This window comes from Pyrus communis, chromosome 10 (genome assembly GCF_963583255.1).
Source record: "Pyrus communis chromosome 10, drPyrComm1.1, whole genome shotgun sequence".
Taxonomy (NCBI): domain Eukaryota; kingdom Viridiplantae; phylum Streptophyta; class Magnoliopsida; order Rosales; family Rosaceae; genus Pyrus; species Pyrus communis.
The window spans coordinates 7,902,774-7,924,293 of NC_084812.1; the positions used below are offsets into that span (position 1 = coordinate 7,902,774).

Here is a 21,520-nt window from a genome sequence, read left to right on the forward strand (position 1 = left end):
AGTAAATAGTATTAGAGAACATCAAATCCGTTGTAGTCTAGTTGGTCAGGATATTCGGCTCTCACCCGAAAGACCCGGGTTCAAGTCCCGGCAACGGAATGTGACTCTTTTTTTTTACCACTTTTTTCTTCTTTTATTTTTGACCTTTTTTACCTAATGAAATGAACAGTCATTTTCCTATTGCAAAAGAAACTGAGTCTCTTCTCATCATTTCTAACTTGCTATTAGCAAAAGATCGAGACTCGTTCGCAACCACTAATGACAAAGAGATCCAAAAAGTGAAGGATTAGTAATCATTTTTCGACATTTAGACTTTGAATAGATTATGTTTATACATATGCGAGGAAGATACTCAAAGAAAAAAAAAGACGAGTTTTTCTTTCTTTTATCACTCAGAAACCATCGTGCGAGGTGAAAGTCTCATGCACAGTTTTGAATGAGAAAAAGAAATGAGAATCCACCTTTAAAAATAGCAGTTTCAGCTTCGAACACTCAAATTTTTGTATAATCTGCGCACGGGAAAGTTCAGTTGATTCAATACAATCGCAATTTTATCTACATTGGTTTTCTGGAGAGCATCAAGTAGCTGTAACCCTTAAAAGAGTTCATTTGCAAAAGGATTCGCCGTTCGCCACGCGAAGAAAACGAACTTCTCAATCACTACAATGTACATAGGCACTTGTAAATGAAATCCTTCATACTCTCTTTTCATTGTGTACACTGATATTGTCATCCCAAATGATACAAGGCTGATTCAGCTACGAGAAATCTATAAACGTCGATCGAGTGTGAACATCGTCATACAATCTGGGAACGGATAATGCATCAGGGGCTTACAGAACAAACTTCCATTTGAACAGTGACAGAAGATGCAGAGTATTTACGTGTTTTTACCGTACAAATTATTCTGTACAAACTTAATCTATACAACTGTACAATTATGGATCCCGGCCATGCTGACAGCCGCTTTCACCGACTTTATGAATCCAAACGGCTTTCCCCATTAAGTTCCATCATCCAACTGCGGCAAAAAAATCAAAACACTGAACCACGAGATGCATTTCTACGACGGACGGAAAAAATTTAACATGCCTTGTTTATGGTCATCTCATAGATGGGATATAACAATGCATTTGTTTGCCAATGAGCAAGGACATGATAATACTAAATGGAGTACCTGTTTGCAACAGAATCATGATGACTGGAAAAGGGTCACGGTTGCAATGCAACCATTCTTCATCACCTGTTGATAATCAACAAAATATTTATTAGCAATCCCGTGCACAACCATAGAAAACATAAGCAACGATGAATTAGCAATCATCATCTCACCTCAAATGCAGCATTTTGATAACCATATACAAAAGTAGATCCAAACGGATTGCTTGTAGAACCTTGAGTCTGGATAGCAGCTCGGCCACAGTCCCCAAGGATTTCCTACAAAAGTAATCTTTTGTTACTCCCATGACCCCAATCATGATCAAGATACACCGGAAGGAATACACTGATGACAGAAGCTATCAATGAGAAAGTCGTTACCGATGGAAAACAATGAAACAAAGTACAAAATATAACAGTTTTAAAAAATGACGGCCAAGAGAAAGTTTACCTTCACTTGCTCCCACTTTGTGCTAGGTGTAATCCTATGTTTGCCGTTATTTACATCCTGATAAGACCCCCCTACTGCAAGGGATGATTAATGTGTTTATCAGGTTTCTAAGTCAATAAATCCAACTCGAAACTTCAGAAGAATCAGCGGGGGACTTACAGTCAGATGCAAAGATGGCAAAATTGCACTTTATGTAAGAGTTGAAATCTGCATGACCAGGATAATTTGTATGCAAAACAAACTTCTTGATTTTGTGAGTCTGGAGGCAAACAAAAAGAAACGTGATCTGAGAACTTCCAAGCATAAATATTACCATGCAAAACATTTTGAATGTATTTTTAACCAGAAAATAAGTTAATACCTGGCCATCAAATAAAATATCCAAACCACGGGTAAAGTAATTGTAGAAGTAATCACCACAGGGAGTTGTCCGTGGACGAGGGTCCAAGCCAGAATGAATGACCATTTGGTCTACCTACACAGCACAGAGAATCAACAATCACCAACAAGAAGACAAATGCATTTAGAAAACATTCTACATAGGCATAACAGTGGGAGTTACCTGCTTCTGATGTATCCCACACGGACGACCCAATTCGGTCCAAACATCCTGTAAAAAAAAGAAGAAAAAACATGAATTACACAGGATGAACAACGAAAGGAATGGCAGCATTAGCCAGCCAAATAGAAAGACTAACTAGAGCTTAAACAAAGCAAAATCAAAACTTGCCTGAGGTGATGCACCAAAAGGAATATTCTGGCCACCAACATTGAAGTACAATTCTTCCCCTAGCTGGATAAAATAAAAACTGAATTGAATTACATCCAAGAACAACAATCACCTGTGTCGAACTGCTCACTGGGGCAATAGTAAACCACAAATGAAGGAAGCTGCAAAGCAAAAGCATTTGATTCTTCTCCAAATCATGGTTTAAAATCTCCATGATACCCCTCATGCTCATAGAAGAAAATAAACCAGGGTTTAACTGAAATTATGCCTGGAAGATGGAGAAAAAAGTCAAACCTTAACGTGCACCTCTTCCATATACAGGCTGCCAACAGGTAATGGAGGAGCAGATGCCTTATCCATTAGGGACCCCACACCAACTTTTTTATCTGTCGAACTATCATATATAGAGACACGGCATGTAACTGGTGTGGTTCCATCTGGAAACTCCAATGGCAATTCCGCTTTCATAAACAAAAGAAAATAAAAATTCAAGTAATTAGAGCTTGCAAAATTTTTGAAGCAAGAAGCAATTGAGTAAACACTGTCAGTAAAATACCTTCTCTGTTATGGCAGCAGTCTGTATACTGACTAGGAATTGGAAAAGCAAAAGAAAGCCCCTACAGTAGCCGTGGTTGGTAGAGACACAAAACAGATTCCAGCTTGTAAGATGATTCATAAGTAGATAAAAATAAAGAAATATGAAAGTCAAGTTAAATTTACATACTGGGTAAAAAAGAGTGTAGACACCTCTATCCTTGTCATAAATTCCAGGGAAAGTTGGCCCAAATAGTGCATATACAGCTACAAAAGTCGCTAATGTGGATGGTCCCCTGAAAGTAGAGACGAAATTCAATAGTATGCCTCATTGTATATAATAGAAAGCCTCAAGTAAAGTAACTCACCCAATCAAGGAAGCAGCATAGCGCATTTGAAGCCGTTTTATATCAAATATTTCAACAAGACGTAGCCTCTGCACCAAAATTTCAAATCAGCAAGCCATATCATATCAGGAGGTAGTTGTAGATATTACAATCCAACAGTAATAGCAATCCATGTACAAATTCACCTGCCATTTTAAATAAAATAGACAATACGAATCAAAAGCATAGCCGTATTAACCCGCTAAAGAGAAAAATAGCTGAAGAGGATGGCTATCTGCCAGGTGTTTCATGGACTACCCATGGCATACCGCTCTAACATCCCACAGACATTTTCTTATTTTGTACGACAACCAATTAAGGTAACTTTTAACACACGGTATTAGCTACTACAACCATTAAAATAAAAGAATCCTGTCAAGTATTTGTGGATTTTCTTTAAATAGTAACAATTTTAATTGATAAGTAAATACCACACGCCACAGTACATGGCCATTAGTTAATAGCTGCACCACCCTCGGGTCATATATTTATGAGGAATCAAAGTAAACAAAAGATCGCCGCATATGTAAAACAAATTTTTGATACGCAAAGAAAAAGGCACGAGCACGAAAGAGAACAAATCAGACGTATGCAAAAACGAACCTGTGACCAAGGATCAAAACGAAGATGAAAGCCATGGTCTGGAAAGCTGATAACAATATCCGACTTCAGGGGCTCCTGCATGGGAGAAGAACAGTGATAAGCAGTCATTACAACTTATCGGTATTTCAGTACATGCACTTTATGAATCACTGAGCTATTTGTTTCATCCCACGAGACATGCGCATACGCCTAATATTGGGGAAAAAAAATATGAAACCCTACAAAATGTGCTTCTACAATAGATTACACAGGCCATAATGATACACAACTTGGCAAACTGATCCAACCTCGTCGTAATACTTCACGTGGACAACGTCGTAAATGTTAGGCTCCTGCTCTATCTGAGCAAATGCTTCGCATATTGGCATTCCTGAAACAAACATTTCAATCCATGATTCAATTCCAAAAATAATCCGAGCTGCGGTTCTAACACCAGTGAATTTATTTCAAAAACCAACACATGCAAAATCAATTGTTCATATCCAATCTCTACACCATCAACTACTTGACTCTAAAAATACCAAGAAAAAAGAACAACTCAAATTTAACCAAGATATAACCACACGGATATCAAACAGCTGAGATAACTCACAAATATGGTAGAATTAATTTACAGAAATGAAACGCTCGCAAATAATTCAATTCAAATTTCAATTTCCACAAGCAATTCTTGCTCTCAGGTTGGATAAATGAACAACTTTCGAATTAATAATTTGATCAGCAAGGAAAATTCAGAAATTAACTGCCGATTACCAACGGTGAAGGGTCCGATTCCGAGGCCGGGTCGGAGATCGAGGACGATGGCGCCCATGGCGGTGCCTTCGCAGCGGCGTCGAGGCCTCTGCAACATAATTACTGGTTCGAGAAGATGACGTGATTTGGCGACGATGACGATGGACTCCGTTACTTTCACGAAAGTAACTGTACAGGTGTTGAATGCTTAAATAGGAATAAAAAACGCTTCGCTGTGAATTTTGCTTTGCCTCGCTGCGCACGAAATGTCCAAGCGTGTCGTTTATTTTTTTATTCTTTTTCGTTCATAATTTTTTTTTTTTTTGGGAGAAAGCTGAGCAACATTTATTACAAACAAAAAACACAAACTTTACAAACCGAAAAAAACAAACACAAACCAAAAGCCCAAAGCTAGCATATGAACAAGAAAAAAATGGGCCAAAGAAAAACAGACAAAAGCACAGCTCAAGCAATAGTTTGAGCTAAGAACAGAAAAAACAATATGAGAAATCGACTGCAGCCATAGTTGCAACATTCCATTCCAACACGATCCATGTAATTCCACTCCTCCAACCTCACGTCAGCTTGCCGATCGTAACATTAACTTCAAGCACCACCAGGTATGCAGCCTCAATTGAAAAAATTCAACAACCAGATAAAGAAATCCAGCTATCAGAAGAAAGAAGCTTGTGAGAACCCACGGGCAACACTGCTGGTAAAGGCAGACAGAGATGAGAAAGGGGTTGTATTGGAAACACCCGAGCCTATGCAAGCACCTAAGCTCTACACACCATCTCATTAAAGTAGGACTGCAAATAGGAGTAAGGATGAACGAGGAAGAGGACGTAGGTGGGATGAGAAGAAAAGGGCAAATAAAAAAAGAGAGCAGGGGGAACACACAGTTAAAGGAAGGAAAAGAAGACGACGAAAGGAAGAGGAGAACGACTAACCAACCCCAAACGAAGCTAGGGTTGGCACCATCAGATATGTGCAAATTGGTGCTTTTTGTTAGGATAATCGGGGATTTTATATTTTTCAAAATTGCATACTATGAATTGGGGAATAGTTATTGATTTTTATTTTGTGACAATTGAAATTCAAAATTTCATACTTAGGACCTCATGTGCAATTTATCCTAGCCATTTAAGCTACGAGCTATTTACCAATTTCAATTTTTTTAAAAGTTACAACCTATTGGGTCATGTCCAACCTAGGGTAAAAGAGCGGTTGATTTTTTTTTTTTTTTTTTTTTGAGCATAGCTATACATTTACACTAAGAGAAGAGAGAAGTTTGGCTAACCTATACAATAGATAACCTAATTTGGTATCGAATTCACCATCTACGAGATTCGAACATAAGATCTCTCATTTATAAGTAGAGAGAAATATCACCAGACCGTAGTATTGAGTAACAAGAGCAGTTGGCTTTTAAGTGGTCAATTTAGCCTCGAGTCAAGCCCGACCAATGACGAGGACTGGACAAAAAAAAAAAAAAAAGAACTTTAACGAAAAGCTCACAGTACTATTCACTTTAACGAAAAATCACATTTTTACACTAAAAAGTTAATCATGGTATTATTCATTTTATCCTTTATTTTATTCATATCATTAAAATTCAAAATTTTTGAATTATTTTCTTTAATTTTTTTTTTTAAAAAAAAGGAACCGATGACAGTATGTATCGACAATCCAAGTTACATGGAAAACTTGTTCGACTGTCTAAAATAGCTTAATGATTGGCTTATTTTTAATAGATCAACGGCCACCCTTCGGCTACCTTTTAAAACCGATTACAATATGTACGCAATCGTTCAATCAACACAAGCCACGTCAAAAAACTTGTTCGACAATGTAAACAAGGCTTCAATAAAAAACTGTATGAGGTTTTTGTTTTTGTTTTTGTTTTTTTTTTAATTTTTAATTTTTTTTTATAAATATTGAAGGTATTTTAACATCACCTGTATGTGAAGCCTCAATAAAAAACAGTAAAATTTGGACATATGAAATTACATTATCGCCCATTATTTTTTTTATGTGATAGAAGACTAAGTAGTATTTTCATCCTCTTTTGGTTGACAAAAAGAGTTTCATTAATTAATCTTTAATCTTTAATATTAGAAAGCTAGAAGGAGAGTTTGGTGTCTCAAGGCTTCACCAAAAATTTTTGGACAAAAAAGCCCTCGAAACAAAAAAAAATCACAACTGGCCGAAAATAATAGAAACAAATTTGCAAGGGTAATTTTGTCATAAGAAAATAGAAAAATCGGAAATAAAAAAAAATATTTAAAAAGCTAAAAAAAAAGAAGACGTGAGTGAAAAAAATAAAGGTGGTGTTTTGTTTTCAGACTGTATGATTCCCCACTTTCTCAGTAACCTCTCTCAATTAACCGTTTCTTCCCTAAAAAAGAGATCAGTTTCATACCCACTACAATTGCACATTTGAATCAAAAAGATCAGTTGACCTCCTCGCCCTAAATCTCATCCTTTTCTCCCATACGCTCAAAACTAAAAATGGTGTCATTCATATATTTTTCTCTAATTCAATGCTCTAAATTGTAGGTTTGTGATTTTTATTTATTTGTTCTCTTATCTTCTACTGATGTGGTTCTGTGAAGGTGTGGCGAGGTTTTGCCGGGTGAAGTCAGCATTCTGGAGTGACGAAGTGAAGTTGCTGGTTGCGGCGGAGGAAGGATTTACTCTGGTTTTGGCAGTGGGAAGGACTTGAGGAGTTTTAGAGAGATGAGTTGGTGAAGGTTGATGGCGAGGGGCAGTGTGTTATGAAAGATCATGGGTATTTTGGTATGTTTAGGCCTTAGCTCCATACCTTAAATTCGAGTCCTATGATTTCATTTGTTGGAGAAAGTTTAAAGCTTTATATTGCCAATGGTTGTGTAGTTCTCTTCAATTTCTATGGTTGTGATGTTACAAAAATAATGAGTTTACGTTCAAATTTTCCAAGACTTTTGAGGTAACCAAATTGACCCTTATAATCTTTTAAGTTGCCATTGCATTAAGAACCAAACAAAGAGTACGAAGAAAAAGCAGAGCAATCATCCGCAATTCAATTGAAGAATGGTGATTCTGTCTAACTGGATCAATTTCTTTTTCAATTAGTGCTCAATTGTTGAATCTATGTTTGTTCCTTTGGTGTTTTTCAGATATCCATGTATTTGTTTATCATAAATGGTGGATTTCTAACATATGTGTGGATTAACATCCTCAGAAGTCAACAAAGGTCAATTAGTGGGTTTCGGAGTGAGTATGGACTTCCAACTCTAATGTTTTTGTTTGACTTATTCATTTCACTAACAAAACAAAAATTAATGTGGTGAATATTGCAGTGTACTGATAGTTGTCTTATAAAATTTACTTAGTTTTTCTTCCTTAGTTGACTTCAGTCAACAATCTTCTATTGACAACCTTAAATTGGTTGAATAGGTTCTAGCAACTTTAAATTGGGTTACAAAAAATATGAATTGATGTTATAACGAACCATAGCCAAGCTTTTTCAAACGAAATTTGTATGCCTTTTGAAGTTTTTGTAATAAAGATGTCTTTATGCATGCATAATTGTGGAGCGGAAAAAAGAACTACGTATGCTACGCGTAGAGCGCCGTGATGTAAAAACGACATTTCGCACGTGTAAGGCATGAAGAACACGTATGAATTCTTTTTGTAGTAAAGATGTCCTTATGTATGCATAGATGTGAAAGGTAAAAAAACCCTGAATGCCGCGCATAGCGCGCCGTGATGTAAAAAATACCTTTCGCACGTGCAGAAAGGCTAGTGGAGATAAATGCTTAATAACTACCTTTTAAAACCGCAATGGTTAAACTAGTTTGGGAAGTAGTAGAAGTTGTCGAAAAAACTTATAATTTCATGAATAATAACGTTTTGTGAGGTCCCTTTTTTTGTTGTTTCACTATCCAAAGTGTGAGTTTATCCCAATATAAAAAATTTATAATATAATTTCAAGTATTTTCCTTTTCCAATTTACAGGATCATGGCAATTACTTGGACCAAACTATCAACTAATAAACAATTTATTGCTCGTTTGATAGTGCTTTTAAAATGATTAAAAACGTTTTTTAATAAAAAAAAATTTTGAATTATTTCTTTGTAAAAATTTAGGTAGATCATGGAAAAGCACTATAAGCCATTCTTACAAAAAACACAAATCTAATGCTTCTTTCAAAAAACAAATATGCTTTTGGAACAAGAAATCAATTTAACAAAAAAATACTTTCAGTTATTTTAAAACTACTTCCGAATACCCTTATTTTTCAAGTTGTGTTTTTGATACATGGAAGTGCGTTGCTTTTCCATTATAGAAAGAGAGAGGCATAGAAAGGAAAAGGATCCTCTCCGGATCCTTTTGTGAGAATCCGGGGATCAATCAATCATTTTCGTTTATCGTACATCATGCGGTCAGTTTTCATTAGCTACTATTTATTCAAATTTAAATTTTAAATAATTACTGATCGTACGATGTACGATAAACAGATATAATTGATTGATCTTTCGAATTCCCACGAAGAAGATTTAGAGAATATCCTTTTCCGGATAGAAATAGAGTTCCCTAAATAATAAAATTTGGATCCTCTCCCTCACTCTCTCTCCAAAAAAAGAATTTAAAAAAAAAAAAACAAATAAAATTTTCATTAGTGTGTTGGCCGTTTGGGGTTCTGGTTGCAACAAACCGAATCAAAGAGAGAGAGTAGAAATGACCCAAAAACAAACAGGTATGAACGTTGTGTGAAAGTTGGGGTCGTCATGGATTCGTCGATGGCTGCCGGCGAAGGTGTCATCATTCACGATTTTCACCGTTTTCTTTTGTGTTTTGATATCATGGATTCGTTGGTAATGTTAGAAGCTGGTGTTCGTTCTATGAATCTTTCGTCTGTTTGAGTATGATGATAAAATTTAGGGCTTTTAATTTTCAAGGAACCATAAAACTTTTAGCTTTTTGTTTTCTATTGACAGGAACCCTAATTTTCTCTTTGAATATTAGGGGTAGTGTTAGAAATTTGTGGGTTTCTTTTTCAATTTGGTATCGAATTCGCCACACAATGAGCAATCTAATTTGGAACATGAAATCAATTTAACACAAATCTAAATATTTGAATGGTCATCCTGCATTCTTCTAACTCTAAGTCAAGATTTGTCATTTTTTCTTGCTACCCTAAATGGTCGTATGCTTTGGTGCTCATTTATGATAAATTTGCTCTGTTGTTCTTGTTCTTTAATTGTATGTCTTGGATTCTTGATTTGACTTCCATGGTGACTTACTACAATGTTCTTTTGCATATTTATAAGTTTGGTAAGAAGTATGAGACTGGAAATATGAGAATTAAGAGAGAAATTGAGAAACATTAAAATACAGTGCAGGCTTCTAATTGGAATTTTTAGTTGGGAATAGCCCAAAAACAGGTTTGTTCCCCGATATTAAACCCTTAAGAACGTGTTCATCTTTTATGATTTGTGCTGAAGAATTCTTTCCCCATTTGATTGATATTTGACCCTCTGTTGTTTTTCAATTCTCAATAATCAATTCTTCAACCTTTATTGATTCCTTTAAGTTTTTGGTGTTCTGTTTCTTTGTGAAATAGTTCAACATTAATGTTTTCTTGTCATACTTGTGTTTGATGTCGCTAGTTAATTAATTTTTGGGTGGGTTTGTTCGTTTTATTTTTGTTGTGGCCCGTGTGTGTTTTTTGGGTTTTTTTTGGGGGGGGGGGGAGCGATCAAATTGAAGTCGTTCATTGGGTAGCCTAACCGAACCCCTCCCTCCTTTTAGTGTAAAATATATCACTATACTAAAAAAATTTGTGGCTTATTTTTGTCATTATCTTTAATTGGTCACTTTCTTCATTAAAAAAAGTCATTAATACTTTTATAAGAAACTTCATTAATCTATTTAAATTTGACGTATAGTTATATAAAAAAAAATGTATTTAAAACTTATGGGTACATTTGAAAATAAACGTACCAACTTTTAGTACGTTTAGATTCTAAATGTACCGTGAAACAAAATGTATCAGAAATTCAAATGTGCCATAAAATCAAAAGCACCCATATTATAGGTTATCAAACATACCAATACAATCAAACATACCTTTAATAAAATTATAGAAAAAAAATGTTTAATTAAATTCTTAAAAGAAACAGATGCTTAATCAACAAAATTGTAAAATGGGGCGCCTATTTCAAAACGCCCCACCAGATTAAACAAATTCGTTAGCACCACATTATCCATGATTGTTAGTTATTAATTAAACCAATTTAACAAAAAAAAAGAAAAAAGAAAAAGAAGATACATTTGTCTTGTTACATTATCCTTGACAATCAAAGCATAGCATGTAATAGAATTGACTCTTGCAGCCCATATTTTTCTTTTTGCACACACTTATTTATTACTATCCGTTGATTCTCATTTGATCCAAAGGCCATAAATGAACAAGGTCTGCATTAAAAAAAAAAAAAATGTGTGTAAAAACAACTTCCCAAATATTATTTGCACCCAAAAGTTGACAGAAACCCCCAAAAGTTGAAAGAAAATGGCGGAATCAAAGCAGGAGGAGCAAGCGCCTTCTTACAAGAAGCAGGTATGGCTTTTACCCAAGTTTGTCGTCAAAAGCTTAGTCCATTACTGCTTAGTGGGAGTAATTTGGTTAAAGACGACGATGAAATTACAAATAAAAGAAGCGTCTTTCAATATTTTGGGTATTTCTCTTTGTCGTCGTCAAAAGCTAGTTTCTTGCTGAATGGGGAATTACAGAGCATCAAGTTTTGAGTTCCGTTTACTATTTCTCTTTGCTAAATGAACTTCTGGACTATAACAAGCAGTCATGGTACCCATTTTGTTAAATCAGGTGGGATATCTTGGCACTTTTCAGTTTTTAAATCTTGCCCATTTTGTCTTTACTTGTGCGTATTTTGTTTTGTTTTCAATCCCATTATTCCCCCTTTGAATCTCAGTTACTTGCTGAAATGTATGTCATGGAGATGGAGAGGATATCTGAGATATTCAAGATCTTAAAATTATTGTTACTTTATGCGTCACAAGTAGATATTCAAGATCTTGGATAGCTGAGATATTCAAGATCTTAAGATTATTGTTACTTTATGCGTCACAAGTAGATATTCAAGATCTTGGATAGCTGAGATATTCAAGATCTTAAGATTATTGCACAATACCGCGGTAGTGCTAGCAGTTACATAATTGATATATTTCTCAATTTGCAGCTGATGGTGTCTTCAGCTGCAGCCCTTGGTGGTGCAGCTGCCGCGGTGGATATGGATGCTGGTTTGGCAGAGGATGCTGATGCAGACTTTGATGGTGATGAAGGCGTTGTCATCGTGGTCGTTGTTAATCGGCAAGAAGACCATAACTCTCAACAACCCTTGGACTACAAGGGGCCAATATGCTTCACCAATATCGCCATGATTTAGAATGGAATCTGGATAATTTGGCAAATTAACCCAGTATTCTGTGTTGTCTATAACAACGGGATTCACCAATTGAGCCACATCTAACATCAAATCAATTTCATCCTTGCAACCACGGATGTCAAATGTTCCCATGGGCAGTGCATCTCCACTTGGGGTAAGCATGGAAACGGGTATGAATTTGGGGAGAAACAAGTCTCTAGCTTCAATAGAGACTATAAATCCGGCCAGGTTGATCCAGGGAGGATTTTGAACATTCTGCAAGCCTTGGAGATCCATTCTTTGTTGTTCATTGCCGGCTTGGAGAACGTACGTGACACCATATCCTCCATCAGGGACATCAATGCCGGGAAGCGGGTGGAGGGACAACTCATTAAGCACAAGCTGGTGCAATGCACCAGCATTAGGCTGTCCGAGTGGATCAATGCGAGACACAGGAACGTTCAAATCGTACGTGATCCTTCGGATTTGTACATGTCCACCGCCATGTCCACCGCCATCATTGTCATTGTTGCCGTCTCCAACGTCACCTTCAACTTCGTCGTTTGCTTCCGATCCGTCGTCATCATTGTCTATGACAACGCCTTCATCACCATCAAGGTCTGCATCAACATCCTCTGCCAAACCAGCATCCATATCCACCGCAGCAGCTGCACCACCAAGGGCTGCAGCTGAAGACACCATCAGCTGCAAATTGAGAAATATATCAATATGTAACTGCTAGCACTACCATGGTATTGTGCAATAATCTTAAGATCTTGAATATCTCAGCTATCCAAGATCTTGAATATCTACTTGTGACGCATAAAGTAACAATAATCTTAAGATCTTGAATATCTCAGCTATCCTCTCCATCTCCATGGCATACATTTCAGCAAGTAACTGAGATTCAAAGGGGGAATAATGGGATTGAAAACAAAACAAAATACGCACAAAGAAAGACAAAATGGGCAAGATTTAAAAACTGAAAAGTGCCAAGATATCCCGCCTGATTTAACAAAATGGGTACCATGATTGCTTGTTATAGTCCAGAAGTTCATTTAGCAAAGAGAAATAGTAAACGGAACTCAAAACTTGACGCTCTGTAATTCCCCGTTCAGCAAGAAACTAGCTTTTGACGACAACAAAAAGAATTACCAAAAATATTGAAAGACGCTTCTTTTATTTGTAATTTCATCGTCGTCTTTAACCAAATTACTCCCACTAAGCAGTAATGGACTAAGCTTTTGACGACAAACTTGGGTAAAAGCCATACCTGCTTCTTGTAAGAAGGCGCTTGCTCCTCCTGCTTTGATTCTGCCATTTTCTTTCAACTTTTGGGGGTTTCTGTCAACTTTTAGGTGCAAATAATATTTGGGAAGTTGTTTTTACACACTTTTTTTTTTTTTTTAATGCAGACCTTGTTCATTTATGGCCTTTGGATCAAATGAGAATCAACGGATAGTAATAAATAAGTGTGTGCAAAAAGAAAAATATGGGCTGCAAGAGTCAATTCTATTACATGCTATGCTTTGATTGTCAAGGATAATGTAACAAGACATATGTATCTTCTTTTTCTTTTTTTGGTTTAATTAATAACTAACAATCATGGATAATGTGGTGCTTACGAATTTGTTTAATCTGGTGGGGCGTTTTGAAATAGGCGCCCCATTTTACAATTTTGTTGATTAAGCATCTGTTTCTTTTAAGAATTTAATTAAACATTTTTTTCTATAATTTTATTAAAGGTATGTTTGATTGTATTGGTATGTTTGATAACCTATAATATGGGTGCTTTTGATTTTATGGCACATTTGAATTTCTGATACATTTTGTTTCACTGTACATTTAGAATCTAAACGTACTAAAAGTTGGTACGTTTATTTTCAAATGTACCCATAAGTTTTAAATACATTTTTTTTATATAACTATACGTCAAATTTAAATAGATTAATGAAGTTTCTTATAAAAGTATTAATGACTTTTTTTAATGAAGAAAGTGACCAATTAAAGATAATGACAAAAATAAGCCACAAATTTTTTTAGTATAGTGATATATTTTACACTGAAAGGAGGGAGGAGTTCGGTTAGGCTACACAATGAACGACTTAATTTGATATCGAATTCGTCATTCACGAGTTTTAAGTCGAGATTAATACCACCAGACTGTTGTGATGTTTATTGTTTGAAATTTTGCAGAGGACAGCCGTGGTGGGAGTTTTGACTTGGGCGAAAGTTCTTATAAGCAAGAAAATCATCTAGGTATGTTTTTTAAACTTTCTGGTTAATTGTATTGCTTGTGCAATACCCATGTGCGGATTTTAGTATTTCGTCTTGGTAGATGGCTCTCACTAAGGAATAATTCCAAATTTTATAGATTCAGATAGTATAGTGATCATTTGGTGTATTTTGTAAATGATGATGACTGCTCAGCCATGCTTATCTTCTCATCTGTCTTTTTCTGATGTTTTTGGTCTAAAATATTCAGAAAGCATGCAAGCAGAACAGAACAATTCAGACCCGATACCAGTAAGAGTTTCAGCGAATCAGATACGTTCACTTCCTTGTCAGTGGCATGTGCTCTAGTCTGATTTTTGCCGTTGTGCAGATGATTGTTGAGAAAGCTGCTGAAAAGAGTGACATGCCTGACATTCAAGAGAAGTTTGTTGCCAATGACTTTGTAGCCCAATTGTCTTAATTTTTATTGCTACATTGGAAGAACATGCTTCAGTTTTCACATACGGATTTAATATTTTTTCAGAAGGTTGGCAGAGAAAAGAAGGAAAAGAGCCTACGTGGACATAATGAGAAATGCGTTTGTGTATTTAGAACCTTGGAATTTGAGATCATACAAGATGGTAGGAATATCTCTCTTCATTATATTTACGTCATAATTATCATATTTACTTCCAAAGCTTTCAGTGGATACATTGTTCTAATTTGGGCCTCCATGCATGTGATTGCGGGAGAAGGCTTTGTCTTCCAGTCCTAGCATGAGCGAGAACACGAGGAAGTCAGTTGCAAGTTCTCTCTTTTGCTTTAATTGTCTTGATTTGTATGCTATTTATGGATATAAGATTGCTATTTATTTGTTTAATTTTTGTTTTCATTTATGGTTTTGATGTACGTTCAGGTTCTATTTAGAGAGGTACAAGCAGTTATATGGTAATCTTTCAGAAGAACAACGCACTTGCATGGACGCTAGACAGTTGAGGGAGAAGCGTGCAGATTATATACCAGTAAGACTTTCACTGCATAAAATGTGTTTATGTCCTATGCACTTGGTGGATGTACTCTGTTTTAATTTGATGAGATTCACACGCAGGTGAGTGTGGAGAAGGATCCAAGGGCAGACAGTGACGTTCCTGACATTGATGTAAAAAAGTGTGTTTGCAATTCCCTTTTGCTTTAATTATTTTGATGTGTATTGCTATAGTTGAATGGGATTGTTCATGGTGTTGTTGAGACGTGGAAGTGCCTTGGTCCTTGTTCATTGTATGAAATAAAGTTCAATGCTTGTTACTGTCGCCATGGTTATATAATTACAAGTTACAACGTGCATGAATTGGTTACCAAGTAGCGAAAGATTCCACCAAGTAGTGTTCATAGTCCATATTAGCTATAAGATCTGCCGTCCAAGTTCCTTTCTTGTCATAGCTTCGTTTTAAACGAAAAGGGTTCTCAATTTGTTCTGTTTGCTTACTATTTCTTGTCGTTGCAGATACCATGTCCCCCGTCAGAAAACTCTTGGAGAATTTGTTGATTTGATTCAGATGGATATTGCGGTCAGTAAAACATTCCATGTGCGTGTCTTCTGCAAGAACACTGAACTTCCTGCCGGTGAGTGAGTTTGTAACTCGCTTTTATTTTTGGCATATTGTCTTTGTTCCAGAGTTGTGGAGGTTATAATTCTTTGACTGAATATCACAGGTGCCTCGATGTCTGCAATTGACGACGAATTTAAAGATGGAGATGGATTTCTTCGGTTGACGTATATCGGAGAAGAGAGAGCATGTGGATCTGCCAGTTTAACTGTTTTAGGGAAGGATTTGGCAGTTAGTTTGTTTTTGTGAATGGTGATTTATGTGACCATCTGATTGGGCTTGTTTGTTTGTTTGTTTTCTTCACTATCTAATTGGGCTCAACGGCCTCTCGCGATGTCAAACTCGTCATTCATAAGAGTATAATTTCGTACCTAACACTTGTGAGAGAAAGGAGAGCTTATAATAAAAATAATACTCTACTAAATTACCGGAGTAATTAGAATCTCTTGTAGTTTTATTAAAGTCATTTGGTTAAAGGATACACATCGTTTTCTTTTTGTCTTTATGTTTTGGAGTTTCACTTTCACAGGCTCACCTGATTGTCGGGTCAGGTCAATCAGGTGAGCCTGTGAAAGTGAAACTCCAAAACATATAAACAAAAAGAAAACGTTGTGTATCCTTTAACCGAATGACTTTAATAAAATAAATGCACCTCTATCAGTTCATCAATATAAGCAGCTTCAGGTGCAGTGAACTCTCCTTTGCTATAGGTTCCATAGATTGTAGTACCTAAGGGAAGTGTGTCTTCTCCTCCTCTGAGATATCCACATGGCTCTACAAATTAAGAAATATATCAATTATGTAACTGCTAGCACTACCATGGTATCATGCAAATTATGAGGGTCTACTTGCGACGCATAAAGTAACAATAATCTTAAACCTTGTATACAACAAAAACTGATTGCAATCTAGCATCCTTTGTTTTGAGGGCATGTAAAGCACTGTTTGCTTGTCTTCGACTTCCCTCCAAACACAACCTCTGCGATATAAGGTCTATGGAACTGCAAGAGAAAAAAAAAAGGGAATTAGCAACACATAGAAGAAGATTAGCCTAATAGTTGCAAAAATTCCAATTGATGAACCTTGATGACACTGCAAGATGTTCCGGAATGGTACCAACAACTGAAAACCATTTCGTTTAGAGGCCGTTTGATAACCATTCTGTTTTCAGTTTTCACCTTTTTTAAAATTGAAAACGAAATGGGTTATCAAACGACCCCCTAATAAAGCAACCCATCTCACGGAAAAGTAGTTAAATTAATCCCTGAATGAACCATAGAACAACATCAAAACCTAAACCCTGACAGGAAAAAAAGAGTCATGCCAGATGATCAGTCAGAACTTTCTTACAAGAAATGCAATGTACTAACAAAAAAGAAACCATCAAGATCTTGAGAGAATTAAGTCTTACCTTAAATCTTTGTATTAATTTCTAATTACTCACTTAGGGTATGGTCCCCTATCCATCCTCTTTAAATTATGTAACAAAAAAAGGTAACACAGTACTTGTCACTAATACTATTGGCTAGTAGTGTTCCTCTTCACTTGTAAGTGAGAGGGTCTTAGGTTCAATTCTCGCCAAAGGTGAATTTCAACCATATTATTGCTAGCCCATTGTAAGGTTAAACATATCTCATCCCCTTTAGTGTAGATAATACCGTTTGTTCAAAAAAAAAAAAAAACACACACACACACACAGAGTACTTGACTCTTTGCCACCTTTTTACTTGTCCCTTTTAGAAGGGTGCCCTTGTTTTTGTTGGTCCACAAAATTATCTGTTTTTAAATTCACAACTATTGGTCACTTAATACTACGATCTAATGATATTTCTTATCACTTGTAAGTAAGAGGTCACAAGTTTAAATCTCGAAAATGACGAGTTTGCAACTAATTTATTCCATGCAAGTTTTGTTTTAAGTCACTAGGCTTAGATGTGGGTTGAGAGATTAATTTCTTATTCTCGTTAATAGTCATAAGATAAATCTAGAGTTTGAAACCTTCCAATGTGACAAAAAGATAAATACCCAAAGTTTGAATTTTACTTAAGCATTGGTGTATGTAAACACATTGCCAATGAAGATATTCCCTAATAAATACATTTTTTCTAATATTAGCCAGAATTAAAACCTTATAAACTTTTAACCAAATATTTTATGACATGTTAAATTGGACGCAGGGAACTCATAAATTGAAGAAGAGAGAATGAATGGATATTTGATCAATTAGCCTTCTCAGTTGTTCTAATTTCTAATTTTTCAGATATTAATTTACAAATCGTAAATTTGGAAACTAGTTTTATTTTTTAATTTGATATAGTAAAAAACACATGAGAAGTTTTTTTATACAATAATATGTTTACACTAAGAGTTGAGAAAATAAAATTGGTATCGTAACCATCATGATATTGGAATTTAATACCTATCATTCATAAGTGAAGAAAAGTAATACTAAATTATATAACTAGGCGGTAAAATTGTAAACACATGAGAAATTAAAAAATGAATAATTTTCGAATTTACTTTTCTTTTATTTTATCAAGAAGTAAACTTCATTCAAAGCTTAAAATCTAGGGAACTTTAACGAAAAACTCCCAGTACTGTTCACTTTAACGAAAAACCACATTTTTACACTAAAAAGTCAATCCTGGTACTATAACATCCCACATCGACCAACGGAGGAGGGGTGATGTGCCTTATATGGACATACTCCCCTCCCCATAGCACGAGATTTTTTGGGAATTCACTAGCTTCGGATTCCATCGGAATTCGAAGTTAAGCGAGTTCGGGCGAGAGCAATCGTAGGATGGGTGACCTACTGGGAAGTTCTCGTGAGTTCCTAGAAAAAAACCGTGAGGGGATACTAAGCCCAAAGCGGACAATATCGTTCTACGGCAGAGCGGAGACTGGGATGTAACAGAATGGTATCAGAGCCACTCTGCTGTTCGATGCGGATGTGCCGGTGAGGACGTTAGGTTCCCCTTAAGTGGGGTGGATTGTAAGATCCCACATCGACCAAAAGAGAGGGGGTGATGTGCCTTATATGTACATGCCCACCTTCATATAGCACGAGGCATTTTGGGAACTCACTGGCTTCGGATTCCATCGGAACTCTAAATTTAAGCGAGTTTAGGCTAGAGCAATCCAAGGATAGGTGACCCATTGGGAACTTCTCGTCTGAATTCCCAGAAACAAATCCGTGAGGGAATGGTAAGCCCAAAGCAGACAATATCGTGCTACGGCGGAGTAGAGACTGAGATGTGATATAATGGTATGAAAGCCACTTTGCCGTATGGTGCGAGTATGCCGACGAGGATGTTGGGCCCCTAAGGGGGTGGATTGTAACATCCCACATCGAACAGAGAGGGGGTGATGTGCCTTATATGTACATACTCCCATCCATTGAGCAAGATGCCTTTTGGGAACTCATTAGCTTCGGATTCCATCGGAACTCCGAAGTTAAGCGAGTTTAGGCGATAACAAACCCAGGATGAGTGACCCACTAGGAAGTTCTCGTGAGTTCCCAGAAACAAAACCGTGAGGGAATGGTAAGCCCAAAGCGGACAATATTGTGCTACGGCGGAGCCGAGACTAGGATGTGACAGAATGGTATCAGAGCCACTCTGCCGTTTGGTGCGATGTGCCGGCGAGGATGTCGGGTTCCCCTTAAGTGGGGTGGATTGTAAGATCCCATATCGAACAACGAAGAATGGGTGATGTGCCTTATATGTACATGTTCACCTCCATATAACACAAGCCTTTTGGAAACTCACTGGCTTCGGATTCCATTGGAACTCCGAAGTTAAGCGAGTTCGGGCGAGAGCAATCCTAGGATGGGTGACCCATTGGGAAGTTCACGTCTGAGTTCCCATGAACAAAACCGTGTGGGCGTGGTTGGAACCAAAGCGGACAATATCATGCTACGGCGGAGCCGATCTGGGATGTGACAGAATGGTATCAAAGCCAATTTGCCGTGTGGTGCGAGTGTGCCGACGAGGACGTCGAGTTCCTAAGGGGGGTGGATTGTAACATCCCACATCGACCAACGGAGAGGGGGTGATGTGCCTTATATGTACATACTTCCCTCCCTATAGCACGAGACATTTTGAGAACTCACTGACTTCAGATTCCATCGGAACTTCAAAGTTAAGTGAGTTCAGACGTGAGCAATCCCAGGATGTGTGATGTAATACCCTAGAAAATTTAAAATATATGAAAATGTAGAAAAATTATCGATAAGTGGAAAATACCCCTCGTTGATTAAACGTAAGTTTACGAGGATGTATTTTATCCTCGTATATTTTGTCATATTTCTTGACTTATATGGATATATTTTAATCCTACGAGCGCGTAGGTGAAAACCGTTCGTGAAACGGAGTTATAACGAAGAAGTTATAAACAAGCAAAGTTAGGAATGAAATGGTCATTTGACCATAACCTGGATTTCTCCAGATAATTTTGAGGTGCCACGTGGAGGGCTATGAGGGAAGGAAGATGGGCACTGCCCAATCAAAAAGAAGGAAATAGGGAAATGAAAGAAGGGGGAAGAAGGAGGAATAACCGAGTTTCCCTTCGACCTGCACCTTCAACCCGTTCCTCCATGATTTCTGATGGTTCTTCATTGGATTTCCCATGAACTGGACCAAGCCACCACTCCCAAACATCATCTAGCCCGTTCCTCTACCTTTTTCCACGCTCAATTTAGAAGAAAATTTGTTGTAAACAGGTGGATAACCATCGGTGGATGCGACGGGTCGTGCGAAAAATCCTAAAATTCTGAAGCTATTTCCACTAATTACCACCACCATTAGACTCCCAATGAGGCCTAGAACAAAGCCCAATTAGTTGTAGGGGCGGAGGAGCACCGGAGGTAGTGAATTGACAAACACCCATGCTAGGGTTTTCCGACAGGTGTGAGCGAAATTGGAGCTTTTCCCAGCCAAATTGGACTTGGCCACAGGTATAAAGTTTGCTCTACTCTTTGAGATCTTCATTTTTGTAATTTTTGAGAATTTTTTAGAAATAGTTGAAATTTTCCGACGAGTCGGGGCGGTTGACCGTCACGCGCGGTGACGCGTGGCTAGTGAGCCGATGCTATCTTTTAAAGCAAATTTCAATATTCTGAAACCATATTTGATATGCATTTGGTGTGATTCACTTGTTGAACCTAGTTAGTGATTGTTAGTCACTTAAATGATTTTCGGAAATGAGTTAGAAATTGAATTTGTGAACTACGAATGGCTTGATCCCTTCGCAGGATATGTAGGCAGTCTAATGAGAAGATTAGATGCTGCCATAATAAAATACCTGAGATTAATCTTTTAGTGAAATTTGCTAAGAAAATGAATTTGGGGCCTATCTAAGTAATTTGCTTCTGAATTAGAAATTTCGGGTCGTTACAGGTGACCCATTGGGAAATTACTCGTGAGTTCCCAGAAACAAAACATTGAGGGAATGGTAAGCCCAGAGCAGACAATATCGTGGCGAGTTCGGGTGAGAGCAATCCTAGGATGGGTGACCCACTAGGAAGTTTTCATGCCAGAAACAAAACCGTGAGGGAATGGTAAGCCCAAAACGAACAATTACAGCGGAGTCGAGATTGGGATGTGACAGGTACTATTCACTTTACCCTTTATTTTGTCCTTATCGTTAAAACTCAAAGTTTTCAAACCATTTT

At 37.0% G+C, this 21,520-nt stretch overlaps 2 protein-coding genes and 1 non-coding gene across 3 annotated transcripts; 2 read left to right on the forward strand and 1 right to left on the reverse strand.

Moving 5' to 3' along the window:
- Positions 1-26: 26 nt before the first annotated feature.
- Positions 27-99, forward strand: TRNAE-CUC (transfer RNA glutamic acid (anticodon CUC)). Its single transcript has one exon. It is a non-coding gene; the product is annotated as a tRNA-Glu (tRNA).
- Positions 100-668: 569 nt separating this feature from the next.
- On the reverse strand, positions 669-5,565 carry LOC137747434 (PHAF1 protein At3g51130-like). The gene is made up of 15 exons (XM_068487541.1): positions 4,616-5,565; positions 4,150-4,232; positions 3,863-3,937; positions 3,242-3,309; positions 3,064-3,169; positions 2,896-2,956; positions 2,634-2,800; positions 2,340-2,402; positions 2,172-2,219; positions 1,971-2,084; positions 1,769-1,868; positions 1,610-1,683; positions 1,333-1,437; positions 1,178-1,243; positions 669-1,021 (listed from the first exon to the last, which is right to left on the reverse strand). The coding sequence occupies exons 1-14, from the start codon at positions 4,710-4,712 to the stop codon at positions 1,193-1,195; spliced, it is 1,212 nt and encodes a 403-aa protein (XP_068343642.1). The 5' UTR covers positions 4,713-5,565; the 3' UTR covers positions 669-1,021; positions 1,178-1,192.
- An 8,207-nt stretch (positions 5,566-13,772) lies between these two features.
- On the forward strand, positions 13,773-16,180 carry LOC137747792 (uncharacterized). Its single transcript, XM_068487938.1, has 10 exons — positions 13,773-13,788; positions 14,222-14,284; positions 14,511-14,551; positions 14,631-14,683; positions 14,784-14,880; positions 14,995-15,035; positions 15,156-15,261; positions 15,348-15,406; positions 15,744-15,862; positions 15,953-16,180. Exons 1-10 carry the CDS (start codon positions 13,773-13,775, stop codon positions 16,093-16,095), a joined length of 738 nt encoding a protein of 245 aa, XP_068344039.1. The 3' UTR covers positions 16,096-16,180.
- The last annotated feature ends 5,340 nt before the right edge of the window (positions 16,181-21,520 follow it).